General features: G+C 42.8%; 1 protein-coding gene across 2 annotated transcripts; it reads left to right on the top strand.

The window, feature by feature from the left end:
* On the top strand, positions 1-8286 carry LOC148003529 (disks large homolog 5-like). 2 transcript variants are annotated; one of them, XM_087568119.1, is made up of 5 exons: positions 1-194; positions 887-1046; positions 2379-2510; positions 3180-3363; positions 7494-8281. In XM_087568119.1, exons 3-5 carry the CDS (start codon positions 2419-2421, stop codon positions 7497-7499), a joined length of 282 nt encoding a protein of 93 aa, XP_087424245.1. In that variant the 5' UTR covers positions 1-194; positions 887-1046; positions 2379-2418; the 3' UTR covers positions 7500-8281. The 2 variants fall into 2 exon arrangements, with proteins under 2 accessions (XP_087424245.1, XP_087424244.1); XM_087568118.1 differs by lacking the exon at positions 1-194 and having other exon boundaries at positions 713-1046; positions 7494-8286.
* Positions 8287-9839: the final 1553 nt, after the last annotated feature.

Here is a 9839-nt window from a genome sequence, read left to right as displayed (position 1 = left end):
AGTTCCCTTTGGGTTCACCAGCAGGCATGTTTCGCCAGCTGCTCAGGCTATTTCGGAAGGAAAGTGTTGATCAAGGAGAGACCGCACCAGGTCAGAGAGAAGCTGACCCCGTCTCTAGTGACACAGGAAGGAGGAAATCATTCTGGGAAAGGCTTGGTGAATCGTGGGCAGAGTTGGGGAGCATCCTCAAGGAGGTAGGTTTGAGATGTGCCTTCTAAGACTAGGCCTTACAAGCAGGAGCCTTGGGATTTTTCAAAGGCAAACCAAGAGTCAGGAGTTCCTGATCTTTAATTTGAGAGAGAGCCATAAAGTTGTAAGACTTCAGTGTCTTTTCTTGAAGCTTTTTAAATGTGAGTGTCAACGAATGGCAGGAGGAGGCACTGTGAGATTAACAATGTGACGATACATGGTTGGGAGTTGAAGCACTTCATCCTCTAGATTACGGTAGGTTACATAAGTGTCTGATGGCGAGAACAAGGAAGGATGCACACCTAGTCATGAATTGAGTTCTCAGACACTTTGGGCTGGACCACACTTGGTTAGAGCTTGATGGTGGTAAGCATTATGAAGTCATTATGAACTCCAGGATTATCTGCACCACATCTGATATGAGATAACAATGTCCCAGATGTTTATGTCTCAGTCATATTATGACTTTCAGTGCCAGGGGTTGTGTAATAGTGAGTGTGGCACGTGTATGGCATTAGAGGTTGGGAAGAGGGACATAGCTTAAGAATCAACCTTTAAGAAAGCTTTTCTGCTCTTTCAGGGATTCACCCAGTCTCTACCATTTCCCCTTCCTCAACCTCCTTTTCGGATTCAGAATGATCTATTCTGCCCATGGGCCATCAAATATGCAAATTCACTTGGGTTTATCTGTCTACAGGTTTTGGTAGGAAGGCATCATCCCAAAATGTCATCAGTCAGCAAGAGGAGTGTCTAAAGGAACTGGAGGAACTCAAATTTGAAATCCAGAAGTGTCAATTCGAGAGGGATGAACTTTATCAAATCCTGGATCTTTATATCTATGATGAGTGGGACCACAGGTAGTCATTATGCCCAGTAACCTGTTCACTGTCTTGCGCTCTCTCTCTGCTACCTCAAGATTTACTCATAGCACGAGAAAGTTTCACCTCTCATCCTGGATTTTAAGGAGATTTGGCAGGCATTTGCTTGTGAGATAAGCTAGGTGCTGTGTGTTTAGGGTCAACCACTTTTGTACTTGACCCTGAGCCTCTTGGATTAGCATTGGTTCTGTCAACAGCAAGAAGGACCTGGTCACACTTGCTGCAACTGTGTGTGTGAATGAAATGCCTGCACGTCATCACTCTTTCCTCTGAATTTGTTCATTATACACTGATTCTATGGCACCTCCATGGATGTAGTTGGCATTCTAAATGTGTTTGGATATGGGTTGCTATGTATGTATGTGGAAGTACATGTGGTGTTTTACTCAGGATCAGGAGGTCTGGGACCTTTGATGGGGTCTGAGGATTTGTTTGATCAACACTTTGCAGGTCATGATAGTGATGAGTACGTGGAGGCCCACACTGATCAACACAGCACTTTGCTCCTTCTGTATACCTTGGTGGCACCCAGGACTCTCCCAAGGGGAGGAGGTGCTATAAATCCTCTTCCCTGTGAAACTTAGTTATGCCCTCTGGGAATTCATGTAACGATAGAAACCAAGGATTGAGTATACCTGCTTTCAAAACAAGAGAAATGTCATCACAGCTTTCTCTTGGGCCCAAAGCTGTGGCACAGACTGGAGGAATCTTCTTCCTGAACTAGTCAATTCCATCATGCACACCTGGCCTGCTCTTGAAGGTCAGGTCCCTCCAATTGGTCCCGTGGCTCTGTTGTCCTGTGCCCGGGATAATAAACTTAACCAGTACAAATACTTTGAAGGAGCAAGTATGTGGTACATACTGAGTTTAAGTAATCGAGAGAACAGTCTGATTTTACCTAATTTGTTTCACCTGCTTTGATCTTTAGTTTTTTTTATTTTTTTAACTATCCAGGGATTGTTTATTGTGACCTAGAAATGGTCACTGTGGTCTTGACCGTTGTTATTCCCAAACAGGCAGCTCTCAGGCTCTGCCCCCTCCTATATAGTGAGTCTTTGCAGAACCATATCTCTCAGGATTCCAAGGAGTCCTTATTTCAAAACAAATGTTTGCTTATTTACATAGAAATATTTTCTGTGGATTGAGTCTCACTGTTGGGTTTTGGTCTGTTTTTTGACTTGGCCATTTTCTTCCCTTCCACCATTCCTTGAATTTGAAATTTTTTATTATATACTTTTATTTACATTTCACCTAATTCTGAAATCGTGAGTTCAAAACATTATTTGTTCCTTTGACCATGACCTAACCCAGGCTGCATGTCGAATTGCCAGTCCTTCAGTCCGAACATGAGATGAGAATGATGGCTATGCAAATGATGACCAACTCAATAAGTGATGCCATGGAGAGGTACAAGGAGCTCATACAAGTGAACAGTTCCTACCGGTGAGTCGCGGACAGAGATTAGAACCCAGCACTAGGCAGGGAATGCTTCCGTCCTGTATCACTTTGAACCAAAGTCAGGGTTCTGGTTCTGTAGTGTCTGACTCTTAACAAGAAGGCTGCCTCCTGGCAAGGGTCTTAGATTTGTAGCTCTTGGACTCAGTTGTCGTACATGTGAAGGGTGTAGAAGACCCTCCAATTGTTATTTTCCCCGTTAAAGTTCTTCTAGATAGAGAAGGTTTGCACCATGATGGGAATATCAATCAACTCTGAATCTCTAGGACTTTGACAGGAGATTTAAAGATCTGTGATCCATGAGAAACACATGGAAAGATTCTATAGCTATTGGGTCTTCAACTCCCCCTCAGAGGGGCTTTCCCCACAACGTGAAGATGGTTTCACCATACCATGGACATACGAGCTCCCTTATGGACCATCTCTTCTTCCTTGATTTATATAAACAGTCTTAGTGTCAGGATTTTCAGAACTACTTTGATTCATGTGGAATGTGTCCTCTGGATTTGACCTCCTCTAATTGGTGCTAACTTGTATAGTGTGGCTCTATTCTGGGGATTTCTGAGGATGAGGACCCTTGAAGGGATGATTGGACTTGCAGGAGTGACAGGCAAATAGAAGCTGGCTGGGATTTACCATTGTTTGTTTGTGGCTCAGCATCAGGCAATTCCAGCTCCTGCGTGATCAAGCTCAATTGAAGAACAATATACAGATTTTGCTGAATGAGAAGAGAGAACTGCTGGTGGAGCAGACTGAACTGCCAACATCTTCTGTGGAGACAAAGAGGTTCTGTGAAGAGGCCGGAATGAACATCTGTGACCCCAGAGCCAAGCAACAGCAGGTAGGGTTAGGCCACAGGGTCAGGTTGTCCTCAGGTCTTACCATAACCATAGACAAACCAATGTAACTGTCTATTGACTGATCCATGTCCTGTCCTAGGTCTCATCCAAGTGTTCATTCATGTGATGGTTTACAAGGCTTTCTGTGGAGATAGCCCCTTTTCAAGAAACTGCATATTTGGAAAGCAAATGCTCCTGCTCTTCGAGAATCTGCACTTCATTAAGGGAGATAGGTTGATCACACAGCACAGCACTACATGCCATTATGTATGGAGGGTGCTATGTGGGAGCCCCTCTTTAGACTAGAGCAGGGCTTTGAGGGATGAAGCAAAAGCCTGGAGCTCATTTTCTTTTCAGGGATCGTGTGAGACTCAGGAAGTAAGTAGTTTTCAAGGAGGAGAGCCTGGTGGAAATGCCAAAGAAATGGTTCTCATTGTCATTTGTGGTGGCTTTTGTTCTTCCTCCCCTCATGTCCCTGTATATGAAGATGGTGACTTCATGCTTCATAGATCTTGGGTAACTACAGAGCCTGTGTATCAGTATGTCAGTCCTGTCCTATTTGAGTGCTCCTGGAGAGTTCATAACTGGGCCTTACAACCTGAAGCTGGTTAGAAGAGCAAGGATGTGGAAAAGGTTTCTCAAAGGCTGAGGGTTGGCATGAGAGACTTGAGAGTTCAAGAACAAAGTTATCCGTATGTACCCCCAATTCTCACCAAGAAAGGTGCATTGCTGTGCGGACCTGCATCTTAGGGAGCATGCGGGGAGGCCAGTACATGACATGCAGTTTTGTCCAGTCATTATCTAACTTAGTCCTTTAAGCCTAGGTCTCTCAACAAACATGAAGCTTCCTGTTTTGTGCTGGCCAGCAGTCTTTGCATCATTCGTCCAGTTCCAAGTGGAGCCCCTCTCTTATTTGTCTCAACACATTCTTAAACCATTCAGCTATTTTAAAAATAAGGATTAGATCTCTTCACTTTACCTGAACAGAGTTATCCCCCGGGAAATATTCTGGATTGTCTTATTGGCTTCACCATGATCTTGCATGGAATCCTAGTGTGCAACCCTCTGCTGACATTGCTTTGCTGACTATATCATGGGCACTGCATTCTTTCAGGATAGATTCCCTCTCAATATTATACACAGTGCTGCATTTCAGAAAATTCGCTGTATGTTACTTATTAAGCCTTTTTCTGACTGACACTGAGGTTGTTTTAATATCACAGGAACTCTAATGTGATGAAATGTTCCTGGTAACTGACCGTGAGTTACTGTCTTCTCTGATGCTTCCAAAGTCTTCTATGAAGGACACAGGGTAGTTTTAGTGAGGGGCCTATGATGAGTCAGCATAGAGTTCGATGGAGTCTTTTCCTAGAAATCTCTCTTGGGGATTTGATGTTGTGTTGTTTAGGCTATCTGTGCAGAACATGTAACTTACTTGTCGGACCAGCAAGTATCTGCATAGAAAGGTTTCCTGAAGTGGAAATGAGTACAGGCCAGGGCAGCACATCTTGCTTGAGTCTAAGAGACTTGTACACAGCATTGTTCCCTCTAATTCCTCACTCAACAGGAAATGTGCTGCATAAGAGCAAAGTTTTCATTTGTGCATGCGAGTGTGTATCTGTTTGTCTGTGTTTGTGTGTGTGTTTGTGTGTGTGTGGTGTGTGTGTGTGTGTGTGTGTGTGTGTGTGTGTGTTTGCAGTAGTGAACGTGTGTTTCCCTCTATTTCCAAGTTTCATGAGAAAAGTACTCTAAGCGTTCACTTTACATCCATGAAACATGAAATAGAGCTGCCCAGTCATTTGGCATCTCCATCTAGCTCTGTACAGCAAAAGGACACTTAAATTACTAATTTATTCTATTTCCAAAAATTTCAGAACAGAATTATCTTGTGAAGTCTGGGGGAGGAGTGGAAATATGTTCAAGTGAGTCATATTTCACAGGGGTAACAAATGGTACAGGCCTAGAGCTTGCAGGTCCCTTTTTGTTATGGTGTAGAAGCAGGACAATACAATCCTTTAGAAATGCAACCCCCAAAAAGAGGACACAAAAACACCTGTAAAGTTAGATTTTCAAGTGATTAGGGGCAAAACTACTGATCTGCATTGAAATCCTTTGGAGCACATCAAAGGAATGGAGTACTGGGAGGTAAGGGCAAGGCTTCTCTATAAAATCCATGAGTTTATGTTGCTTCTCTGTTCTTTGTGAATTGTGAAAGCCCACTGGAAGGTTATGTCACTCACTGTGTCTTCTCCAAGGTTGCTTTCCACATTGCCTGCTACCATTTCTTTCAAGCTACCTTGGCACACTACAACTTCCCCTGGGAGTTTGGCTTGGATTTTATTCATTGAGAATTTGAGTTGCTTGGAATTGTATCGTCATCCAGAAAAAGTCCCATAGCTATGCTGTGGTGCAAGAACAGGGCAGTTTCAGGAACCCCTTTAGGTGCACAGGTAATCCAAAGCGCTCCTCTATGTTATCTGTGTAGCATTCTGCAAGTGCTGTCGATCAACATCATTTTCTCTCAGTTAATTTCAGCCTCAATGGGTTAAGAGAAATGATGAGCTTCAAATGGGTCTGACAGTGTAAGAACAGGTAGCCCTATGAGAAGCCATGTTCAGAAAGTGGAACAGAAGTTTTAGTTAACCCAGTGATTCCACAACAAGGAGTAGGTATTGCCATTGCAACTAGGGAGCATCAGTGTTGTAGTGGTCCCAGAGTAACCTTGAAGGAGAATCTATCCAGACGTCCATCAGCCAAGGAGTAAAAGTGTACCATACGATGGAGCCCTTCCATAGATTCTGATTCAGTGTGAGATAATCCATGCAAGCTTTTACTTACTTATTCAAATTATCTGTGGAACAATCACATTACGGGGAGAAAATTTGTTGATTTGGATCCTGGTTATGGAGATTTCCTATGATTCTAGCTTTGGGCATGAAGTCACTCAGGCTATGGTAAAGACAGCTCCGATTAGAAGAAGTTGCACACTTTGGGGAAAGTCTGAAAGAGTGAACAAGAACAAGAGTCTAGTCCACCACCAATATATGATCCTTTGCTGAGCAACAAGACATCCATACACAGCCTTTGGGACTTGCTAAGCCAGATTGTTAATGGGGAAAGAACCCTGAGTCTATGACGGTTTATGGGAGGACAGCACATCACTGACTGAGCTGTCTATAGGTCTGGCCACTATGTACATATTCCACACAACATTTGTTTTTATATCTCCAGCGAATCCTGGGGAATCTTTACATTACGCATTAATGTTCAGGTAGGAACATAGGCTGGAAGAGGCCATTTGAATATCCTTCCCTATATAAATACCCTTTTTGGGTGGATGACCACCCCACCTGGATTTCAGCCTCAGGCAGTTAAAGAGCTACTCAGAGTATTGTTCTGGTACAGTTCATGTGAATTTTGCCCATGAAACAATATATATGATCCTCTGGATTTCTTGCTATGTTCTACTCCTTTCTTCCTGTGATCTCTCCGGAAAGATCTGAGGACATTTTCTCTTCTGTCCTCTCACAAATTGCCTTACACTAGCCATAGACTTACAGGGGTGCTGTTCTGTTTCTACATCACAATCACCTTTAATGTCTGTGTGTACGCTGCGAAGATTTGCATGGAGCACATTCTCAGTGATTACAGGATCTATGCAATTCCCATGGATTTGATGTGAGATGGCTTCCTGTGTATTTGCAGATACAGTGGTTACAAATGGAAACTAGACGGGTTCCTTCAGTGCTAACATAATCAGAACTTTCACCTCAATTCTGGGCATGTTCTCCAGAAGGAATCCACATGGTATTCTAGGTTGCTCATACCTCTCTTGAACTCAGATTCAGACATAGCTACAATGTTATTATTCAATGTCATATACCTGGACCAGTGGGAAAAAATGCTCATTTTTCTCTTAATCCCAGCACAGTGCATAGTCCACAGTTCAAATTCTAGCAGTTTGAAAAGCTGAGATATAAATCCAAGCGCAGGTACTCTAGGACACTTGGGGATGCAGGGACTGACCTCAGCTGACAGGTCATGCTGGATTGTCCAACTGAATAGAGCTGATGTAAGAGGGAGAGCTGAATTGACAGCCACTCACTAAATCTTTATTCCCTTGCTCTGCTAGGTCTGAAATTCTCCAGCAGAAACTCGAACATGACACAGACCAGGACAAGATCTCCCTTGGAGAGAAGAGCTACAGGAGGAGAACTAAGTGTGCACAGCAAATACACCACTATTGTGTCTCATCTGTAGTGTCCATAGCAATTGTGGACTGCATTTTCCTCCTTTAGTTTAACTTCTTTGGATTGAATAGGCCGTACTTTCACCTCAGCCTCTCCAACAAGTGTGCACTTTTTGAGGGACTCAGAGAAGTGCTGATGCACATCAGTCAAGAGCTGCTGGTCATCCAGAAAGACTGTGCACGTGTAAATTTGTACTTGTCCTGATGGGTCATCCAGAAGAGTTTCATGGAGATCAGTTCACAACATTGGAAAGACTTTGTGACAAAGTCTGTAATATCATTTATACTCAGTATTGGTAGGCTTTTTCCTTAATACCCCCACTCCAACAAAACAGACCTACTTCCACTCCTCTTGACAAGATTGTTACCATCACTAACTTCTTGTCTACTATGTCTCCAAGGCAAGCCACAGGCTATAAGTCTATTCTGCAAAAGGAGCAGCAAAACAATGCTTAGCGCAATTATTCTATTTAAAGTTTGGTTAATTTTTAATTGTTTTGGTTATTTGGTTTTCCTTCTATTCATTTGAAGATTTATTATTTATGTGTTGTTGTTGTTTTGTTCATTTGCTTTTCTATTTTGATAAGGATATAGACTGTATATATTGACTACCTGCATCTGGTTACTATCAAGTAAATTGGATGTATTCTGGTCAATAAAGGAGTAATCTCAAACTCTTCACTCTTAAGAACCTTCTTTATTGATCATTAGTGTCAACATCTGAAGTCCCACAGCTATCAGGGAGGGATGGATCTCTGCATTCTCATGGGGACTGGGCATCAAATCACTTCCCAGTCAGACTGAGATTCACAGGCATTTATACAGTCACTGTGCACTGTGTTTCCAACTCTGAATTTCAACTTCATCATGCATACATTACCCACTGTGTATGCTTGCTGTCAAATATATAGTTACCTCTAAATTATACTCTGTCGATGACAGTTTTGACCAAATTAATAGGATAAACATTAATTTTTCTGTAACACCTCCCAGGACATATAAACATGGTATAAGGGAGTTTAAAGCCATCGGGAATCCTGCACCCAAATCCCGGGGCAGAAAATGCTGAACACCCAGGAATGCAGATAATCCTGAGACCACAGAAAAGAAAGCCACTTCTGACCAGCTCTGCCCACATCTCTGGCCCAATATTAATCTGCATGATGCCTCTGGAAACAGGAATAGAGGAGCAGTCAGTGGCAGGAACCCGCTTGGTCCAGCCTGGACCCAGAACCTACCTGGGCCCTGAGCATATTTGAAGAAAACCAGAGGAATACAATTCTGTGTTTCCTGATTTTGACTTTTTTGATTCGAAGCTCAAAATACCATTTTGTTGTTGTTGATTTTTAGTTGGATATTTTTCATTTCGAATTCAAATGTTATTCCTTCCTTGTTTTCCAGAAATAAGTCTGAATACCATCGCCCTCCACCTCTGCTATAAAAGTATTCCCTTCACCAGCCATCCACATTCCCAGCCTAGGCAGGACCAAGGGCTGTTCATTCCATTTGTGCCCAAGAAGACCATCCTCTGATACACATGCAGATTTGGCCATGGCACAGTCCCTGTATAGTGATTGGGTAGTGGTTTAGTCTCTGGGATCTCTGCTTGGCAGGCATGGTTGTCCTTATGGGGTTGCAAGTCCCTTCAGCTCTTTCAATCTTTCTGTAATTCCTCCAACTGAGGTCCAGTTCTCAGTTCAATGGTTTGCTGCTAGCATTTGCCACTGTATTTGACATGATCTGGCTGTGCCTCTCAGGAGACATCTATATCCAGTTCCTGTCAGCCTGCATTTCTTAGCTTCATCCACCTTATCTAGTTTGAAGGCTGTATATGTATAGGCCACATGTGGGGTAGACTCTGAATGGCCATTCCTCCAGGCTCTGTTGTAAACTTTGCCTCCCTATCCCTTCAATAGGGATTCTTCTTCTCCTTTAAAGGAAGGAGTGAAGAATCAGCATTTTGGTCATCCTTCCTGACTTTCATTTGGTCTGTGAATCTTGGAGAATTTGAGCATTTGGGCTAATATCCACTTATCAATGAGTGCATACCATGTGTGTATTTCTGTCATTGGGTTAACTCACTCAGGAGGATATGTTTTAGTTCGTTCTCTTTGTCTATGAATTTCATGAAGTCATTGTTTTTGATATATCTGTAGTAGTCCATTGTGTACATGTACCACACTTTCTGTTTCCATTCCTCTGTTGAAGGGCATCTGGGATCTTTTCATT

The sequence above is a fragment of the Rattus norvegicus genome, chromosome 9 (assembly GCF_021556685.1).
Source record: "Rattus norvegicus strain SHRSP/BbbUtx chromosome 9, alternate assembly SHRSP_T2T, whole genome shotgun sequence".
NCBI lineage: Eukaryota > Metazoa > Chordata > Mammalia > Rodentia > Muridae > Rattus > Rattus norvegicus.
The sequence above is the reverse complement of the archived record's forward strand: the minus strand, read 5'-3'. Positions and strand labels throughout refer to the sequence as shown.

Bases quoted from the DNA above. Each gene is read 5' to 3' on its own strand.
- LOC148003529 (XM_087568118.1), top strand. From the start codon at position 841: ATGGGCCATCAAATATGCAAATTCACTTGGGTTTATCTGTCTACAGGT. The intron at 1,047-2,378 runs GTAGTCATTATG...GACCTAACCCAG, and splicing joins TATGATGAGTGGGACCACAG to GCTGCATGTCGAATTGCCAG. The intron at 2,511-3,179 runs GTGAGTCGCGGA...TTTGTGGCTCAG, and splicing joins CAAGTGAACAGTTCCTACCG to CATCAGGCAATTCCAGCTCC.